The 21,563-nt window shown below is 28.1% G+C and overlaps 2 protein-coding genes across 6 annotated transcripts; both read left to right on the top strand.

The window, feature by feature from the left end:
* Positions 1-178: 178 nt before the first annotated feature.
* LOC126843396 (carbohydrate-responsive element-binding protein) lies at positions 179-16,777 on the top strand. 5 transcript variants are annotated; one of them, XM_050580919.1, is made up of 15 exons: positions 179-458; positions 740-1,067; positions 3,289-3,395; positions 4,064-4,140; positions 4,220-4,342; positions 5,155-5,296; positions 11,890-11,985; positions 13,588-14,204; positions 14,293-14,413; positions 14,468-14,681; positions 14,757-15,195; positions 15,323-15,567; positions 15,671-15,794; positions 15,957-16,086; positions 16,429-16,777. In XM_050580919.1, exons 2-15 carry the CDS (start codon positions 844-846, stop codon positions 16,560-16,562), a joined length of 2,793 nt encoding a protein of 930 aa, XP_050436876.1. In that variant the 5' UTR covers positions 179-458; positions 740-843; the 3' UTR covers positions 16,563-16,777. The 5 variants fall into 5 exon arrangements, with proteins under 5 accessions (XP_050436876.1, XP_050436878.1, XP_050436877.1 ...); XM_050580921.1 differs by lacking the exon at positions 740-1,067 and having other exon boundaries at positions 184-454; XM_050580920.1 differs by lacking the exon at positions 740-1,067 and having other exon boundaries at positions 184-458.
* A 468-nt stretch (positions 16,778-17,245) lies between these two features.
* Positions 17,246-20,391, top strand: LOC126843033 (tectonin beta-propeller repeat-containing protein). Its single transcript, XM_050580330.1, has 10 exons — positions 17,246-17,797; positions 17,942-18,124; positions 18,478-18,630; positions 18,709-18,801; positions 18,892-19,072; positions 19,143-19,342; positions 19,409-19,528; positions 19,602-19,714; positions 19,833-20,033; positions 20,099-20,391. The coding sequence occupies exons 1-10, from the start codon at positions 17,573-17,575 to the stop codon at positions 20,220-20,222; spliced, it is 1,593 nt and encodes a 530-aa protein (XP_050436287.1). The 5' UTR covers positions 17,246-17,572; the 3' UTR covers positions 20,223-20,391.
* Positions 20,392-21,563: the final 1,172 nt, after the last annotated feature.

Here is a 21,563-nt window from a genome sequence, read left to right as displayed (position 1 = left end):
CTCCTCGTGAGAATTATAATGTATATTATGTACAAGTTGTGTGACACAACGAAATTTAGAACGTTTTATTTTGTTCGTGTTATTTATTTATTATAAAATATGATTGTAGCTGGTGCGCAACAGGTGTGTATACCGTATACGTGTTTAGTAGTGTGCGTTATCTCCTCCGCGTGTAACATTGGCCGGGCGAGGGCCGACGATATTTTTAATTTAATATAATATAATAATATATATGTATATATACAATACACTTAACACTATTGTTATTATCAAGAAAAACGTACAAACGACGTTGACGGCAGCCGCGGCCGCGTATCGTACAGTTTGATTTGATAATAATTATTTATTTCACCGACTCAATAATACATCGTTTATTACACAGCTTATTGGACAAACACAATTTTGACGAGCGCGTGTGCGTAATGAGTTCAAACACGACGTGAATAAGATTGCAGTAGGTATGAGCCACTTAACCGTCTTGGCGTCCGCCACTAAAGTAGTAGTGTATAGTTTTAGTAGTATATAATCATAATAATAATACGAATATGAATAAATAACACTATGGGAAATATTATAAGTACATAGATTCTTTTTTTTTATAAATACTCTTTTACATAAACGCGCATAGTCGTTAGAATACAATAAGTTAGACGTAATAAAATACTTTATACATTGTAAATATTTAGGCGTACGTAACTAACATGTATGGATAAGATTTTCATTTTTTTTCTTTTAACAGTGTGTTTTACTTGTGTGAAAAATAATTTTCGATTGTCCGTCTGCTCATGCATGTGCGTGTGCGTTTGTACATGTTAAAAATACGTTATCGCCACCGTCTTGGTAATGCTTTCTTCCCATCCAAAATCGAAATCATCCTCCTCCTCCTCAGGCCCCACCGAGACCATACACTCTGGGCAGTTCATGGTGTCGAATTTCGAGGCGGAAGCCCAGGACGATGAGTTTCAAGTGGCCGTACCCGTCTCCGAAGAGATATTGACACAAGCCGATGTATACAATTCTAAGACAATGTTAAACAACCTCTTCCAATGTATGTCATTCGCATACAAGTATGTACTATGCTGTCATTTAAATATTGTAATTTCATGTAACTATCTGTTAAATTATTAAGTATAGGGCATTGACTCCGGTTGAAGTGCAATGAGTCCGAACCATGTTAGGTTAACTTATTTTTTATTTGTGAATTGTGAATATTTTTGGAGCATATTATATCTACAGCAAACACTATAAGCCTAACTAGACGTATTAGCCATTAAATAGAAAATGTCCACAATGTAATTTGTCTTCCAATTGATTATAACTGAATGATACATTTGCTAAATTTGTTCGTATTTAGTTGTATTTCCTAACTTGAATCTGAATGATTTTTAAAATTACGCATAAGAAATGTTTATGCACTCGCCTGTTTGGTAGACTAATTTTTTAAAATTTTTTTATTTACCAATTAATATTTTCTATTAACAGCTAAAATTGTGTAAAAATGTAAACCATTACGAAACAGTTAGAATGACGTTCAAAACAAATCATCAAAAATAATATAATTTTTCAAAATTTGGCTAATTTTTTAATTTAGTTTTAACTAAAATGTTTTTATTTTAGATGTTGATAGTGAAATGTTATCATTTTTTATTTATTAAATGGCAATTAAGTATTGTTGAATTTGTTCAGCCAAAGCGAATCAGTGGATTCGTTTTTAAAAAATATTTATGTTGACAGAAATTAAGGTTGTTATGTATCAACAAAAGTATGCTATTCAGTTGTTAAAATAGTTGTTTTGGTTGGAGATCAAAGTTCTTTCTTACTAAATGTTTGTATATGTTACATAAACAAATGAGCGCACGTATTTATTTTGAAATAATATCTGTCGTAAATAAGATGAATTTGAATAACGCATAATTTTTTATTTGTTTCTATAGTAACATCATTACTTATCAACATTGCTAAGTGAACATAAAATAAACCGGTTTTGTATTTTTATTGAAAACATTGTAGCACAGAAAAATACATTTTCATTGTTAAAAATCAATATAATTGCCTAATAATGATTAATGTTTATACAAAATAGAAAACAACATAATGTTTTTATTTTTGAGACTAGATTTAATTAGTTTAATAAAATATGCTTATACTCTTTGTTAAATTATACACTTAAACTTAAAATAAAGTTACATATGTTAATCAAAGATTATTATCAATAATTTACATGATATGAATTGATCTTCTTGTAGTATATAAAAATATTTATTGATTTTATCTAATTTTACACTTACATTACTTTTAATTAATTACTATTTTTTTTATTTACTATTAATTGATTATTATATAACTTTGTAAAAAAACGTTGTATTATTACTTCCAGGTTTTTGCTATCAGATCAATTATATGATTTTTTGTTAACAAACTTATTGTTGGATTATATTGCTTATGCTCATAATTTGTATGTCATTAATTGAATATTATTTACAAAGACTGCTAAATAATAAATTGAAATACAATTTTATAAAGAAAAAATGTTCATTCTATACCTATTATGTTTAAATTGTGCACATGTTAAAAATTAAAATATTACAATTGTCTCATTTTGTTAAAACATGGCAGTATAACAAAATAATGATAAAGAACATATTTTTGATAAACTATTAAATAAAAGTAAATAATTTGGAAATCATAAATATTCATTTTTGGCTAAGTTCTAATTTTTTTTTAAGATTTAGAGTTATATGAGAAGCTTTGGTTGGCATCGCTTGTTTTTTAAAAAAAACTTTGTAATTTTTTTGGTATATTAAAAAAATATTACTAAAAAATGCATGTATTTCTAAATGAGAGTTATTTATTTTTAATATATAAATTGTTATATTTATGATGTCTTGAACTTAAACTTATTTTATTAATTATTATAATTTATATTATAATCAGCTGTGAAATACAAACAAGTTGAAATTTAAAAAAATACAGTGTTAAACAATTTTACAAGTTTTGATTGTATGACTTCCATAGATGTTTAAAAAAACTGAAAGTTTGATGAATCTTGATTTGTCTCATACGTTTATGTAAACCATCTATTGAGATGAAGAGTTGTCAACATTGTTGAAAATAGAAGTCTGTCATTAAAATATCGGATACACAAATTATTTAAATAATTAATGTATATTAATTGATCTATTGTTGTATTATATTTATATTAGTATTTTTTAAGTATGGATTTTTTTTAGTATGTTAAATATACTTGTGTTGTAATTTTTATTAGTAATAATTTTGTCATAATTTTAGACAAAAATTGACTTCGCCAAAATGGAATCGTTTTAAAGGAGTACGGTTGAGATGGAAAGACAAAATACGTTTGAACAATTTAATATGGAGGTGTTGGCATATGCAGTGTAAGTTTTACTTTGAAATATTATATTTAAAATATGTTGAGGCTTATCACAATTCACAATATGACAGTTAAATGGTTTTTCTTATCAAGTTCTCCGCTGTCCGATTACAAAGGTCTTAACATTTGACATTGCAGTCGTAGTCTGCAGACAACACTTGAGATGTTTAAAACCTTGTTATGTTGAATTGATAAAATCCCATGTGTAATACGTGTACACATATATACCATATCATATTATATAGTTGTTCATATATATTCGTGTTAGTTTTTAATATAATTAGTCCAGTTCTAGCTGTCTACATGAAAATGTTTTTAGTTTAGTTTTTTTTTAATAGTATTTATATTATTAAAATTATAAATATACAACTATTGTATTATAATGTTTTTTGTATTCATTATAAAAACAATTAAGATAGTTTTTTTTATTTTCATGTACCTTGAATTTTTAAGTTACAATGTTTTAAATATCAATTTCATTGGCACATTGACACTTATATTTTGTTATAAATTACTATCCAACTTATTCTTGCTTAAAAAAAAAATAAATAAACATATATTGTGATTTAGAGAGTTCATTAAATTTAATAACCTTATTGTTAGAAATTTATTTGTTTTTTTTAAATTAATGTATATTTTTATAAAATAATTTTTATGGTCTTATTTTTACAGTTATCAAAAAAAATAATTTCATGGTTTGCCAATTCGCATCACCAGTAGAAATTGTAGATATTCATAAACAACCAGAGGTCAGAAAAAATCAGAAAAAAGTGTTAACACAAACATATAACCATTTTAAATTAATATTGTTTTTCTTTCCATTTTCAGGCAATTGTTTTGGAAGGAAAATATTGGAAAAGGAAGTTAAATGCTGTAACAGCAGAGTATAAAAAATGGCGGTTGTTTTATCGAAGTTTATTACAAAACGGATTCAAAGAAAGACAAAAATTAGTAATACATATTGTTTTTATTTAGAATTGTATATTAAATATTATTTTATAATAGTACTTAGAAACATTAGTAGATAATGTTATTATAATTATAATTTTACCAGAACTTAATCATTATATCTGTAACAACTGAATAAGTGTGTAAGTAAAATTTTGGTCAAAATTGACTAAGTACGCTAGGATGTAGTCCGAGGCGTCTAGCACATTTTGAATAAATGTCTAACTCGTTGGACCAACAAGAAAACCTTGAGAGAGATGTGAGTTATTGGCTCAGTAGGGATTTATGGCAGCTGGTCAAAGTTTAAAATCGCTCCCCTGTAAAATCACTGAAATCGACTTACACACTTATTTACAGTTGTTACAGGTATAGAAAACGAAAAACAGAAAAATAATAAAAACCCAGACATCAGTTAAAAGAATGCATGTCGTACCAATAACAAACGAATGAAACAAAAAATTGACGATAAGAAACCAACATTTTCTAAAATAATTTTTCCTTTATGGTATTTTTTGTCAACAATATATGATAAAAAAAAATCAACATTTAATGGCATGACGTTTAAACAGTTTTATTTATTTATTCTTATGTTTACTTTAACTATAAAATTAAAAAAACTTTAAACCTAAAGGCAAATAATGTTAAACAATATTTTTTTTTCCCCAAACTCAAGCCCTGTTTTATCACAAAAGTAATTATTTAATGATATTGAAGTCAATTAGAAAATTCCATTACAAATAAATGGACAAAATGTAGGATTTTTTTAAAAAAAAAAAAAGAACATATAAACAAAATCAATTTTTTTTTATTTGCAGCTTAACGAGTTTTTAGAATGGCAGCACGACAATAATGGTGACACTAGAATAGATGATGACTATATGAATTTTATAAGTGACACACTTTTCTCTACAGTTGTTTCAAATCAGAGAATATTTGAATTTCCTAACACAAGAGATGGTAAGTAATGGATACAAATTTTTCTACAAAATATATACACAGAGATTAAACTATTTGACATAAAGATTATTACGAAAATAATAATAATGCGTGGCGCGTGCTCAATAAACGTGAGAACAACAATTAGGGATACTTCAACATGCTTAACAATTATTAACTTATAGATAAGGTATTTGCTTAAGTTTTATTTCTTTAATTCCTTTTTCATTTAATTAATTTATGACACACATCACTTGTATTTATCATGTGATAAGATGGTATATAGTAAAAAATATATTTTTAATTATAATAAAATTATTTGCGGATATAATATTTATAAAATAGTTATTATATTGATCACCAGGACAAACACTATCGTGTAAGTTTCATATAGTTTCAATTAGGATATGAGATATTTAATTAAAGCTTGATGCACAAAATTCAAATATGAAATTTTTTTCCTCCCAACCAGTTTGCAACAGGTTATCAACCAAATATAAATATATTTATTTTAAACACCTATTGTTCTATTGGTTAATTTTATAATTGAAATTATAAAATTAAATTAAATCTGTCACAGATAAATATAATTAAATGTGAACAATTTTATTCAATTAATAATGCTAATATGTATGTAAAAAAAAACATATGATTTCAACATTTTTAGGATTTGTATATCTTCTAATAATTTTTACAATTCTATAAACGTAATACAAAGTCAAGTTAATTAATATTCATTGGGGAAATAAATTATAAATGATCGATGTTTGATTATAGTGTTAAACTTTGAACCATCTCGACAACAATCATATGTGTAATGATGTTCCGAGAAAAAATGATTTTTTACTTTAAGCAAATTGTGTATAAAATGGTTAATTATAGTATGATCTCTGATATTGGTGATGTTTTTATTGTTTAGAACCTTTGTGTTAATAAACAAGGCCTGCGGTGGTTTATTGGTTTAAATTTTATATTTTTATTGTAGAAGCCACCAAAACATAATAATAAGCATATTATTATACATAACTACACAGTACACATATAAGAATTGTAAAATTGACGTTTTTCATTTTATTTAATACAATCTTTGAAAATTGAATAAGCAGTTAAATAGATTATCATGGTCATTATGATTTACGTGGACTTACAAAATAAAGCATTTTATTATACATAAAAAATAAGATTATAAAAATATTTAAGTATACGTATTACATGATGTTTTGTAGTCTACTTTATTTTAATGTTTAATTGGTAGTAAATGGGTGATTTGACTAACACTTAAATTATTTGACTTGTAATAAATTAATTTATTTCAAGTCGAAAACAATAAGTTACAGTTTTTTATTATTAATTTTGACAAATTCAAAAAAAAAATGTATTGGGCCAATAGAATGACGCGACTAAGTCTATTAATATTTACTAAGAACTTTCTAAATATGAAATTCGTGTATCGTGAGTATTTAATAAATTGTATTATAATATTTAAGCTGTGCAGTCATGTTACTAGATAAGATAAAAATGCTATTCATTTCACAGTGTACCTTCCCTCTCACAGTTTGTAATAATGTAAATGCATTCGTTTCGAGAAGTAATTATATTAAACTGGTTATCGATCCCTAAATATTTGTAATAATCAACGGTTTATTATCATTTAATAGTAAATGAAATTAATAATTTATTATTTGTTGCAATTTGATAATTTACACAATTTATGTAAGTTCGGTTTTTTATAGTCGCTCTGACTAAATTAAACCAACTTTTTTAGTTTAAGCTTTAACAAGTTTTTGGTATTTATCCAAATGTATGATTTTTTAGGGTAAATACATACCCCAACAAATAAATTAAGTAAGTCGAATTATTAAAAAAAACGCGTGTTATTGCCAACTGGAAATAATTTGTTTATGATTTAATTTTAGTTATTTAACTTAATCCACCGCCCACCATTCTATTTTTGAATGATTGTTTGATTGACTTCTAAAGGTTTCAAAAATGGTATAACTTCACCAGTGATGGCGCCAGAAATGTTTTGACAAGTTTTAGGTCAAGTCAAAGGTATATTAAAACCAGGCGTTGGGGGGCGTGGTATTTAAATGTCTTTAAAATTTAAGACTTGACATCTTTAAAAGTACTGGAATTAAATGATGATATATAATACAAAAATAAACAATCGAAATATTTAAAAATATAAATTTACGTCTATGTTTAAATTCACGGGTACATTTTTGGTCTGACCTGCTGTTACGGTTTAAAAAATGTATTAGGAAAGATTTTTCTTTTCAGAAAATAATTAATAATTTTTACAAATAGTTATGATATATTATGTAGGCTTCATCTAAAAGGGCAAGAAGAGGCAATTTAATGAGAATGATATTAACATTATTGATTATAGTATATCATTTCTCGATTGATGATTGGAATAATAACGTGTACCTATCAATAAAATAAGGTTCATTCTCTCGCTGATAAAATAAAACACAGTTAAATTTGAATTTTTACACATAATTTCATTGTCTTAAGTATGTATTTTTTTTTAAACGTATAAGTAGGTAATTAAAAAACTGTAAATAACGCCGAAAATAAAATTTGGCCTTTTTTGGGGCAATATATTTTCCCCCTAAATTCAAATAAAAGTTGTTAAAAAACGACGTTTTTAACAACTTTTATTTTAATATTATAATTTAATTAATTATTAATTTAATATATAATTATAATAACAAATAATACGAATGAATGGATCACACGTGTCTATCAAATTACAACTCCCAACGAAAAATTGATATAAAATGCATTATCTATTTTAAATTAAACATTTGTCAATGCAAATAAATAGAGTATATTATAATTGAAATGGGCACGCGAATACAAAAAAGACACGTTCTTGAGTATCGTAGGTAGAAGGTTGATGGGGGGTATTTTGAAATAATGCACAGACGATTATTATTGTTATACTACTACTTAAGCACATTTAATTATTACTTTATTTATCTTATGAAAAATATCGCCGTACGCGATTGTATGTACACATTGTTTCATTAAATAGTTGTTTTAAAATATCTGCATTATCAATATTCTGTGTAAATTGCGGGCCAATCGATGTTTAAATTTAAAATGCAATAATCGCTAATAATTTTATTTTAGAAAATTAAAATAATTATATCAATGTCTAAATTACGCGTGTGTAATTTATTTAACAAATGTGCATTTTAGATTCTATGATGTGCATTTAGTTTTGACGGTTTTAAAAGCTGTGTTCATAAGGATTTATATATTTTAGTTTAAAGATAATGAAAAAAAAACTCAAAATTTCTTCTAAATGGATTTTATTATTTTTTATTTATTAAGTTGGACGCTTATGTTTTTACTTACTTCAACTATTTATTATTCAACACTAAATATAATTTTGTAATAACGAAATTGTTAAACTTTCAATAAATTACTCTTTGTTTTGAAATCAGTTTAATAGATGCGTCAAAAAATGACTTATTTTTAATAGACATTTTTTAGTTAACATTGCCTTAATACATATTGTTTTTTTAATAATACACCTAACACATATAAGTGGTTAGTAGTTTTTTTTAAATTGGAATATTTAAAATACAAAAAAAAAAAATTAAAGGCCCAAGCCCTCGTCTTTTAATAAAAATAATAACCCTTTTCGTTCTCCATAAGTTTAAACCATCTTTGGTCGGAACGTTTTTCATTTAAAAGATGATGTAAATTTTTTTTATTTATTTAGTTTATACTTGCTATACTGGCTATGTAGTTTTTTTTTAATTAAAACACTGTAAATAGGTAGACTATACTCGTGCGCCAAGGGCAAATATGTATTACATTGTAGTACTACACTATACTTTTCTTTTTTCTTTTAATAGCCTTTATTATAATTTCTAACAGCTCAACAATTACACAGATTAACGATAATACACTATACCTTATGTGGCTAATACATATTTTTGAAGTTTAGAGTACGTGTAAACTATGATGATTATGAAGTCGTAGTACCAGGTAAAAACTAAAGCTTGTAATTTATTATTAAAAAAATAAGAAACAATATTACCCATATAGTGTACGAATTCTTTGCTAGATAATAGCTTTCAACATTGTTCATTTTTTAAATGTCTTTCAATTAATCAATAATTGTGTAACACTATTTTGTATGGATAAAGTGGGGGAGAACAGGTTAGCTATGTAAGTGTTTTTTGGATATTTAAGTGTATAGGAACGACGAGTGTGTGCGTATGCGTTAGTTAAGAGGTGAGATTTACCTTATCAATAAATTAATGTGCTTGTGCAAACATAATATACAATTTTGTTATCTTTTTGTTTTTCAAATAGATTTTTAAAATATTTTGAAAAGGACTGCGAATTTCCTATTATTGTTCAATCCGTTGATTTCCAACGAAAATCGCTTTTTATCGAAATTACAACGTCGATGAAGTAAATTTAAAATTTTAATTTTATTTCCACCTTATTTCCTCTACACAATATGTATATAGCACATTTTGACTAAATTTCAAAAACCAATTTGATATTTCAATGACCGACAAGCGTTCAAAATTTGTGTTTTCGAATCAGACCTCAAAAATTCTCTGACGGGGAGAGTCTATACGGGTTATTAGTCAATATGAATGTAAGCATTTTCAAACAAACCGAATTCCCTATCTAAATACACGGAGTTATAATTAACTTCGTTTTCTCAAGGAAATTATAAATAAATTATTTTTTTTCCTCATTTTAATTGTAATAATACTTGTAGAACGTGGTGTGTCATACACTTGTAGTTTAATACATAATAATGTGACTACTTAAAAAAACGACTTGAAATTTGATGAGAGAGGGGGGGCCAATTTTATTGCAATTGCATGCAGTGGCGATTATCGTTAAAAAGAAAAAAAACTACATAATTTATGCGGTGACTTAATGAATTTTAAACTTTTTTTTGTTTGGCGATTATTATTGTTATTATTGTTATGTGCGGTATGTACGTAAGTATACCGTTAGTATCGTTAGTCTGTTAACCCGCGGAACGTGGTAATATTATAATCTGTTTAATTTACAAACTTCTAAGAATCTCGGCATTTAATTGTAGTAATAATGTATAATTAGATATTATTTACTTATTTAATTGCTCTTATCGGCTAATACTCTAGTCCCATAATATATGTCCCATAATATACTACTTGAAAAACCAATTAAATGTGTTTATCATTTTCGAAAACATATATTTATAATATATTATAAACTCCTCGTTGATTAGATATTGCAGGCAGAGTTCCACGCCTACTTAAAACCCTCTATTTCTCCCCTCCATCGGCGTCGGCATTCATCATCATCAACAATAACTAAACAATTTTGTTATTTATTGTAATAATTAATATTGTGTAGTTGATGTTGTTGTATTGGACTCGTGTAATGCAAACGGGCTTTGGACGGCTTAAGTCGCAAGTTTTTTATTTGTATATTATTTTTAATCAGTGTTTGCGAATCAAAGTCTCTCCCCCCCCCTCCCCGATATACCCGGAGCATGAATTATATTGTATTATTATTTGTGCGTGTGCGCCGATTCGTCTATATAACATAACGTACGATACATTATAATTATATTATTATGTATAATATATTTTACTGTTCTAATACGTTAATGTCGTTGTCGTTGTTTACCGTAATTTTGTTATGTTATAATCTCGGTGTTTGTTCTCTTGTGTAAACCCCCTGGTTTTTTTTTTATACTCTACAAAATTGATTCGACCGGTAATAGATGTCACGGACGAGATTGAATTTTGCCATATTATGCCCAATTTTTGCCGGACAGCTTTGAAACCGCAGTAGAGCAGAAAAATCTAATCAAGTTTAATAATAACAATATAATATTATATGTATGTATACTAGTGTGTGCGCACGTGTAACTGTGGTATAAATATACAACAATGAATTTTATCTACCGACCGATTTGAAGAGAGCCGCATATCGAAAAACTGAGCGCGCCAAACAAACGTTAAAAACATATTTATTATAATAATGATTTAGACAAGAGAGCCGTCATCATTTTTCGTTTTTTTTTTCATTCTTATTTGTATTATTATTATTCTAATGACGTTCGGTTCCTTTTAATGACCATAAGCGATTCAAGGAAGAAAAAAAAAATAGCAAAACACCGTTTTATCGAAATTATAATACGGTTCTAATTTTTTTTTTTTTGATAAGATTAAGCTATTAAATGTGGCTTTTTTAAAGAGGCCTCCGCCAACACGGTAGTAAATCCATATCAGCTAACCAGTATTGGAATCATATCGAGTGTAATAATTACACACGCCCAGAACCGCTGAGCCTCCAATTCTTATTATATTATTATGACTTATCGTGTCGTTTAATCATAACTCCGGCCACTAATGTGTATTGTTATAAAACAAAATAATAATAATACAAATACAAATAATATAAAGGCGCGCGTTAAAAAACTGTCTTGTCGTGCTCACCGTGAGTCGTAAACATTCGAATATTCGTATTTTTGAAAAAATGTGATGCGTATTGGAAAATAAGTGAAACGTAAAAAGTGATTAATTTTTTGTTATGTTTGGTTTTTAATCGTATTTAACTTAGTTTTTTTCTTTCAGATAAATCGACCAAAATCGCTGATTTCATACAACCTAGTTTGGGACAATTACAACCGCATTTAGATGAATTCATGGACACTATAGAACCCCTACAAGGTAGGTTATCAGTCAGAATAATATATTGCTCATGTATGTTGGTACCTAATTCCTAAAGCTGATAAATGATAAAAATAACTCGCAAAGAACGTTTTTAAACCGTCGAAATTTAGCGTTCCTGTTTATGTAGGCAAATTATTATAAATTATTATTCGTGTTTGAAAATCTACAATTCGTCAAAGTTATTTTCCGTCTTATATTGCGGTTTGGCCGGAATAACAAGTTTTTTTTTTGTAAGATAATTGTACAGTTGACAGTTTAGGACTTAGGTTACTGAGACGTTGTGTATTTTTTTTTTTTTTTGTCTTTTTTTTCGAACAATAATTTATGTCATTATGAAGTGTGGAATGATAAAAAATGTATAATAAAAACTATCCTGTGCCTAAAAAGGGACAGTTTTCATTTTTCATACACAGTTTATTAGGTATTGGGTCTCGACTTTCTAGTATTGAAAAAACTTTTTTCTTTGGAATTTTTATTTGTTGCAATGTACAATCTCTACATGTTAAAATACTAAATTATAATTTAAACGAATATAAAGTTCTAAAAAGTGTGTCATTGAAAACTCGAGTTTGATTACTGTAAATAACTGAATGATAATGACTTCTACTTCATCAGCTGGTTATATTTCCATACAATCGGGGTTGGCTTGGACAAGTTCTCTCACCACAAATCTCCAATTGTTACCGTTTTTTTATTCATTCCTCACCTGTATCGTTTCTCAAATTCATTATAATTGTTATGTACAATTTTTTAAATGTTATGCTATCGATCGTATATCATAAAAATGAAATATATTTTAATATTATGTTTTTTTTTTTAATTATTTGATTTTTCAAATAATTAACATATTTTTTTACAAGCAATAATCAAGTTATTTTTTTATTACTACTATTACTGTTTTGAAAGTTAAGATGTTATTTGTCTTATGTAAGTATGTTTGTTACAGCATGCAAGTATATAAAGTTATAAAGTTTATCTTAAAATGTAAAGTACCAAATATCATAGACTTGACTACATTTCAGAATGTTTTATATTCAGTATAATTTTGTTGTATGATTATTTTGAGTAAGAAATTTGTATATAATTAAAAATAATAATGTAATGTAATGTTTAAAACACTTGGATAATTAGTTGTTTAAAAATATTATAATATTATTTTATAGCAGAGCTACTAGGAATATTTGTATCGAGAACTTACATGAATTCTTCTTAATATTTAATGTCTATTTCTCTATTACTTGGGCTCAAATGGGGCTTTTGATTTAGCAGGTTAAGATTTATAGTTGGCTGCCAACCTAACACTTAACAAAACAAGTTTGGGACTCGGGGAGGGAAGAGTGACTATTTTTTATCTAGACAATTGCTCGCCAGAGAAAGGAACTACTAGCAGTCGAGAGCTGAACCAGCGATTGTGCATATTTCTATTGTGGTCTTATTCCACTTGGCCACATCATCCCCAAGAACATTCTAAGGAAAAATAAATGTTTAAAAGATATGATAAATTTTATGTAAACTATTAATAAAAATTAAACATCATAAATAAAAAAAAATTTCATTACTGTAATATTATGTTTATTATAATATAAATTTTATGTGCAGATCTTTTTAGTCCTCCAAAATTACCAGCGGTTCCTGAAGAATGCCAAATGTCGTCAGAATCTACCAGCAGTATGTACAACCAATCGTATGGCGACGTCAATACATGTTATCAAACAAATCAAAATTCGTTAACTTTACATTCAGAATTAAACCAACTTAAAATGTCCAACATACAGCAAGAGACTACTGACCCTACTTGTCCATTGCATACAGGCAACTTGCACACTGGCAACTATTCAACCGAAGAAAACTATCAGTCTAGTTTTCCAAATTTGTTTCATCAGTCTTCAAATACTGATTATCAAAACACCAATCATTCTTATAACAGTATTTCTTCAGCTACCACTCAAACTCACCATAATGAAATACAATTACCACTTGCACCGCCTACATATCCATCATTTGACTACAACACATCAAACATTGAACACGGGACGGTTATAAATACAAATGATTACAATCAACAACAAAGCATATCTACAGCCAACAGTTCTGTGATGAATTATACAAATGGATCGTCTAATGGCGATTACAAAAATAGAATTCCTCAGATTCAAACCTATAGCAAATTTCCTCCGGTTTTAAGAAGCTCACAGGATAATTTTGTTACTCCCAAAGTAATACATATTTCTAATAATTTGTATCCTAGTACATCTTATCTTATCACATGCCTCTTGTTTAACTTGCACTTGTTTACAAAAACAGATTCGACAAAGGACTCGAGGCAGACAGCCTATACCAAAACAAAAAGTGATGTCTTCTAATTTGAATTCTTCAAATGATAACAATCAAAGTGTTTTGTTGGCTCAACTTCTTAATACAAATAGTAAGTTGAATATTTATTTGTTTTGGTATTTATTTTTTATCTCAATTGTTCTAGATAGTAGTATGTTTTCGTCGTCCAGTTCAACTGCAGTGTCAAACAATATGAACAAGTTTCGAAACAATAGTGGATCTTATCAACCATATCAGCAGGCGCAACAAATACCTTACCAGTTAATTCAAAGAAGGGCAAGAACTCCTGATCATGTGTTAACTTCATACACTGATCATTTTGTGTATCGTAAACCTAGCCCGGTTTTCATGAATCAAAGGTAACATTTAAAGATAGAAAAATGATAAAACTACTTGTTTTACTCGTGTTAAAAATGGAAAATATATTTTTTTAGTGATTGCAATGTGTATAACTTGACTCCAAACACTCGTGGTCTTCTTGATGCCGTGGGTACACCCGGTGGTATACATCAGTTGCCGCAAATCCAACCTCGATTTGACATACCACACGGCAATCATGCTCATGGCTATTCAACTTATAGACACCAAGGTCAAGAATATGGCAATCACACCGTTATGGATAAAACGCCTCCCTCTAGTAACCAACCTTCACCACCAACAAATAACTATACCCAACCGATCATAGCTCCAATCCCACAAGCTCTTGCCATACCCTCATCACCTATGACGTGTAGTTCTGATCTCTGTCATAAAACTCTTTCACCAATTCATAACAACGAATCGACGATCAATTTGGCACAAAGAAATATGGATACATCAGTATCTATTCCATCGCATGCCATAATTCCTGGACCGGCGCGGACTCCATATAAGGTAATATAACACACTGATTAGTGATTAGCTTTAGATCACAAACATCACATTGTTGTTTTTGTACCATCTACATAAATATTACTTTGAACTGCTCATGAGCTTAAGGCCTAGGTCCCAATGTGTGCAGGAACATAGGAGAGTTTGTCACATCAACGCGGAACAAAAGCGAAGGTGTAACATTAAAAATGGATTTGATATGCTCAATATGTTAATACCTCAAATCAATCAGAATCCAAATACGAAAATGAGTAAAGCTGCTATGTTACAAAAAGGTGCCGATTACATTCTTCAACTGAGGTCTGAACGAGGACGATTGTATGACGAGAGACAAAATTTGCAACAACAAGTTGAATCTCTGAATGTAGCTATAAGGTATTCCAATTCAAAATACAGTATTATGAAAAATATCATATTCGATATGATTTACAAATAAAAAATGTATAAACATTTAGTTTACCATTAATTTGTGTTACAGTAATTGTCAGTCCATGTTACCGGCGACGGGAGCTCCATTTTCGAGACAGCGGACAACCAAAATGAAAGAAATGTTTGATGAATATGTAAAGAAAAGAACCCAAGAAAATTGGAAATTTTATATTGTATCCTTTTACTTAATATTTTACTGTTAATAATGATGTTTGCAAGGCAAAAGCATAAAAGTCAAAGTATTTAGAAGTTTTTTAGAGGACATTTTTTTTTGTTTAGTGGTTAATGGTTATTATTATTTTAACTGAGTCTGTTCCTTAATTAAAGTTATTCAGTTAAGTTTAATAGCTGAGCCGTTATTGAACTCATTTAATTCTAGCGTTTCAACAACCAGTTATGAAGAAATGTATCGTACCACTCTTCAGTGGGTGGAACAACATTGTACTTTAGGTGATCTCAGGCCAAGTATGTATTTATATACTTTGTACACAGTAATGACTTAAGTAATTTTATATGACCTATTATAATCCGAGATGATTAAAAATATGAAATTCAGATCTGTGTACAATATTACATATTGTTAATAACTGAAAACTCGTATAAAAAAAATTTTAAAAAATATTGATAATAAAATATTTTATAATTAAAATTATTGAGAATTTTGAACTTTCCTCGAGATTCGTGTAAAATCCAATAAATGTAATAGAATAACATGATTGTTATTTTATAAGTTTCAGTACAATATTGTATTACTTTATAATGTTTGTTAAGTTAGCCATTTTATTTTTAAATATTAAAATTTTTCAGTTGCTTTAAATGCATTACGTAACTTATGCACATCTACAGAAATATTGTCAGATCCTAGCAATTTATCGGAGGAGATAAAAAATATCATTTTAAATAGTCAATCAAACAATCATCAACAAGGAACCCGAAATTAAATTTGAAAAAAAAACCTATATAATATGTTTTATTAATTAAGATTAAATTTAATGTGCCATTTTGTTTTTGTTTTTGTTATTGTTAATGTTTTTGTTTTACATTTTAACTTGTTATTTTTGCATTACATAAAATTTACGGATTGTATTTATTTATTTTTATCTCGCTGTGACTAAATTTTATTAATAATAATAAATATGCTATGAACTACCGACGAGTTAATGTATTAAAATTATTTATTTTTTAAAATTATTATATTGTTTTGGCTTTCAAAGAACAACAACCTAGGTAAAAATATTTTGAAAATTGGTTTTTTATAGTTTTAATATTCCCTATGAATTGTTTTAAGCCAGATATTATGAAAAAACTAAAATATTAGCCAGAAACTTGATTGTTTATACTAGCCACCTTAGATACTATTTCATTATGTATAATTCCACCACTACTCTAAATTTATTCGGTACTTCAACGAGACATGAAAATGCTCTTTCGTGGTTGCAGACTCGTCTTAAAAATATTTTTCTTTGAAAGCTGCAATTTAATATCTAACTTCAACTAATCCGTACTAAAGTAATATTATACTAGTATAATAAATAATCGCGAATATTATATTTAAATAACGCAATAAATCGTAATTTTTTTAATAGTAGAAGTACTCTATATTTTAACCCTTCAGCGAAAACTAAATATATATTTTCAATTCTCAACCAAAAAAAAAACCTTTGGTGACTAGGACTACGTTAAATGGAGGGGGAGGGAACTTGAAACTTAGAGGGTGGTTTTTCAGAATTTTTTATTTTACACAACAGGTACCGAACGTTATAAACTGAGGCGGCCGGCCTGAGTATTGATTTTCTCTTTTGCACTTGTGACTCGGCCAATATAGTAGCTGTCAAGTAGGTACCTCCTATATAGTACTTCAATTGGAACATGCAGCATCTCTTAACCGATATTCTATTACTTAATAAAATGTAGATAGAGTTCGTTTGATGTCCATGTTGAATATTTTGTAATGAATAAACAATTGTTATTCGCTATTAATAATTACGGAAAAATATTTTCGTTGGCCACGTCAAACGATCAGTGGGTACAATTTCCTAACGCCTGCATAGATTTAAAACACATTTCCGCCATTGAGAATTTTATTTGGTCCATCGGAAGTGATAATCAAACATACCTTTTGGTGCACAATTTAACTGAAGCCATTCAGATCAAAGAAGAGGTGTATGAAAACGAGGTAAGTGTGGATGAATTCAATGGAATTTGTTTTGGAGACAAAAAAAAAACAATTCCAGTTGGATTTAATCATATTTGACATTTGTTATGATAATTGTGTAGTATAATAGTGTAAATGATGATTTTTTTTTTTTTTTATTCAAAGAGATGGATACCCGGCGGAAATTTTTCAAAAAGACTATTGCCCACAGATAGGTATTGTTGGTCATCTGAAAATGGCAAAGACGAGAAATTCAAAGAAAATATAAAACTGCCGTCGTTTCTCTGGCAGTGGGAACACGAATGGAAATTGCAAACAACATTGGACGATCAAGATTTAGATGATGACGTAAGTTAGACTGCAGTCATTTATATTGAATAAAAACCAATTGTAAGAGATTTTTGTTTTATTATAATGCTTAATTGTCTAGTAACCTAAATCAGTGTAGAGAAGTATTGTTATAATATTTAACTGTGCAATTAATTTTTGTTAAGAACCCAACCCTTAATCTATCCATTAGCTCTATACAAACTGCGTACTAATGCATTAATACTCTCGCTTACTTCTAGTATAAAAAAAAATACGTCTCGCAACTAGCATTCCATAAAATTGGTTAATTAGCTAAATATATTGAATTCACCACTTAATTACAACAAAAGATTTATATTTATATTTTTTTTTGTATTTAAATTTTCTTGTAGGGATGGACATATGCAATAGATTTTTATGCTACTTTTTACCCACAAAAACGATGGAACTCGTATGTTAGACGAAGAAAATGGTTCAGGACTAGGATTTACACTGGTGTTAACTCTTGGTGTATAATTTCACCTTTGCACAGAGATTTCACACAGGTAATAACTGTTGAAAATTTTTAATTCGTGTGTTAAATTAAGATTTTGGAGTTAAAATTACTATTTCAATCATTTTAGGAACCGTTCATTTGTGTGTCTATTGGAGGAAATAAAATACCTGGTTCACAATCTGGTTTTATGATGGTGTGGGCTGTCACAGCACAAGGCAGGGTAACAATTTATATCTATACTAAATATTATATTTATTAAAAAATAATGTAACTCTTAATTTTTCCTTCACTAAAAGGTTTTTGCTTGCAGATTTTTTACAGGAAAAATGTAAACAAAATGTTTCCTGAAGGGTCCCAATGGTTATGTGTCCCCGCCAAAGAGGGAAGTGAGGCTAGATATATAGAATGCAGTCCTACAGGCTCAGTCTGGGTAGTCATGTGGAATGGTATTTTACTCGTAAGAAAGGGAGTTGATGCTAAATTACCTCAAGGTTTGAATATAGTTTGGTCAAAACTTAATTGCCTAATAGTTTATTAATTGTTGACGTGTTTAAACTAAAGGTAGAAGTTGGGTGGTTGTTGCTTCTCCGGAATCCGATTCCAAAATTATTCAATTATCTGTAGGATGTCAGACAGTTTGGGCTGTGACGAACGATTCAAGAGTATGGATTAGAAAAGATGTTGAAAATAATATTGAGGGTACTTGTTGGGCTAAATTAAACACAAGTATGCTATCTGTGTCTGTCAGCCCCAATGACCAAGTATGTTCATGCTAATATATGCTGTGCGTTTTTCATGTGTTAATTGTTAGTATTGACTTTTAACAGGTGTTTGCTGTGGGATTAGATCGTCATTTATACTTTAGGAACGAAGTGACCAAAAGCAATCTTATTGGAAACAAATGGATTTGTATTAAAGCTACTATTAAACCAAAATCATACCAAGAAGTAATTGTTAATTGTTTAAATGCTATTAACATATATCTACTTTTAACGATGTGATTTTTTTTCTTAATCAAAGAAAAAATCAGATCAGGAAGAAACGTTTGTATCATCTTCTTCGTTTACCCAAGTGGCTCATTCTGCTCCTATGTGTCTTACTGAAAATGGATCTAGAGGAGCTTTGGACTTAAAGTAAGAATAACTCAGACTGCATTACATTAATATCATAGTAATAATATAATTTTATAATTATTGTAATATAATTCCTGCTGTTGTTGAATAAAACAATCGGTTATTCTACATGTTACAGCATTAAGGAAATTAATCCTTCCCATCGCAGAGTGTCTGCTTGGAGCCCCAAACACAGTATTGGCTCATTGGTTGGAACAGAAGCTAAACCAACACAACTCGAAAACAAAAATAATGTGTCAATAGAAAATACAAATACTATATTTTGGAGTGAAATAATAGCTGGTGCGGTTGAACCAAATCCTGAATTTATATACCAATGGTAAATATGTTTTATATAAATTTCATTTTTTGAAAATGTGTTATTAAATCCAATTTATTTTATAGGTTGAAAGTAAATATGGATTGCAAACAAGTTTTCAAGAGTAAATGGAGATGTATGATTTTAGATTCTTTAAAAAATTTAAGACTACAAGAAAAACAATTTCAGCATTTTGCATGTGCTTTATAGTCACTTTCAAAATTCATATTATTTGGTTAACTGATAAAAACTTTAATGGTTTGGCTAATTAAAATTAAATACACATACTACATAATATTTTATCAATTGGTCGATAACCTGTTTAAAAAATTAATACTTATTAAAGTTATTAACAAATAATATGTCAGTTTTGAAGTTACAGTCAAACACTTAATTATTTTTAAATGAAATACCTAACTTTGTTAATATCAAATTTGTTTTTCATAAAACAGTTTTTGAAACTAAAAATGATGGTTAATTGTTATTTACTATGTATTTTTGGATGTCACAAATTACTTTTGCCGTTTTCTATTTTTAGTTAGTTTTATATACAAAAATTGAGTAAACAAAAAAGAAAATGAGGGGTATATATATTAAACCATGACTATAAAAACAATTGGATCAGTTGCTGTTAATGGTACAAGGCACATCAAACGAAGGATACTGTCCTGAGGAGAGAAGGTGCTAGACATCCAAAACATTAAACAGGTTTTATTTTAAATAATGGGTGTATTCATAAATTTGTAAAATAATATTGCCAAACCCCATACAAGTTTTACCTAACTAATTTATTTAAAGAGACAAACAACTTTATCATTGACATTTCATATACACCAGATTGCCTATAAGTATATTAGGATGGCAAAATTGAATCGAATATGAATAGTGTACTTATGGAATATAAATTAACACAAGTGTATTTTTTTGTAAATCTTAAAATGTTATGTTTTTGTTAATTGAAGGGTTCAGTGTAACATTCAAGTAAGTTATTTTTTATCAAAAATTGTATAAATTAATAAAATTGTAAAGCAAAAAATAATTATTGTGGTGATGGGAAAGAAAGAATTAGAAAAAAAGAATGATCATAGAACGATTTGTCAGCCCAAACCAAACTGTACCAATTTCAACCAAACTACCAATTTAAATTTCCAAGAGTGTCCTTTATGACGGGCATAACGAGCTCGTTTGGTCAATATAGTGCGTTTAAACCGCACAATAGCAAAATTAAAAATGTTTCAGCTTTGCATCGCATTGAGGTATTTATAGAGGGGAATATGGGGGATAGATCTTTCCCCAGTCCTTATCCTTTTTAGAATAGTTAGAAAGCAGATATACTTAAATGTAATATTATTTTGAGAAATACGGAAAACTTAACTACAAAAAAAAAAGATCAATATCCCCCATAAATATGCCTCTGTATACACTGTAATGTATACAAAAATAAAAGAATAATGAAAAAAAAATTGTATTTGCAAAAAATTTACCTTATGTATTATAATATTATAATAATTTGTGAATAAACTAAAAAGCGACTTTAATAATATCGTTAAA

This window comes from Adelges cooleyi, unplaced genomic scaffold, assembly GCF_023614345.1.
Source record: "Adelges cooleyi isolate 19-005CV unplaced genomic scaffold, UGA_ACOO_1.1 ACOO_flye_CR_arks_rails_tigmint_CR_PRNA_574, whole genome shotgun sequence".
NCBI lineage: Eukaryota > Metazoa > Arthropoda > Insecta > Hemiptera > Adelgidae > Adelges > Adelges cooleyi.
The sequence above is the reverse complement of the archived record's forward strand: the minus strand, read 5'-3'. Positions and strand labels throughout refer to the sequence as shown.

Coding starts and splice junctions, on each gene's coding strand:
- LOC126843396 (XM_050580919.1), top strand. CDS start 844: ATGCTTTCTTCCCATCCAAAATCGAAATCATCCTCCTCCTCCTCAGGC. Junction 14,414..14,467: donor TCAACTTCTTAATACAAATA/GTAAGTTGAATA, acceptor CAATTGTTCTAG/ATAGTAGTATGTTTTCGTCG. Junction 15,568..15,670: donor TCTCTGAATGTAGCTATAAG/GTATTCCAATTC, acceptor TTTGTGTTACAG/TAATTGTCAGTCCATGTTAC.
- LOC126843033 (XM_050580330.1), top strand. CDS start 17,573: ATGAATAAACAATTGTTATTCGCTATTAATAATTACGGAAAAATATTT. Junction 19,529..19,601: donor AACCAAAATCATACCAAGAA/GTAATTGTTAAT, acceptor TCTTAATCAAAG/AAAAAATCAGATCAGGAAGA. Junction 20,034..20,098: donor CCTGAATTTATATACCAATG/GTAAATATGTTT, acceptor TTTATTTTATAG/GTTGAAAGTAAATATGGATT.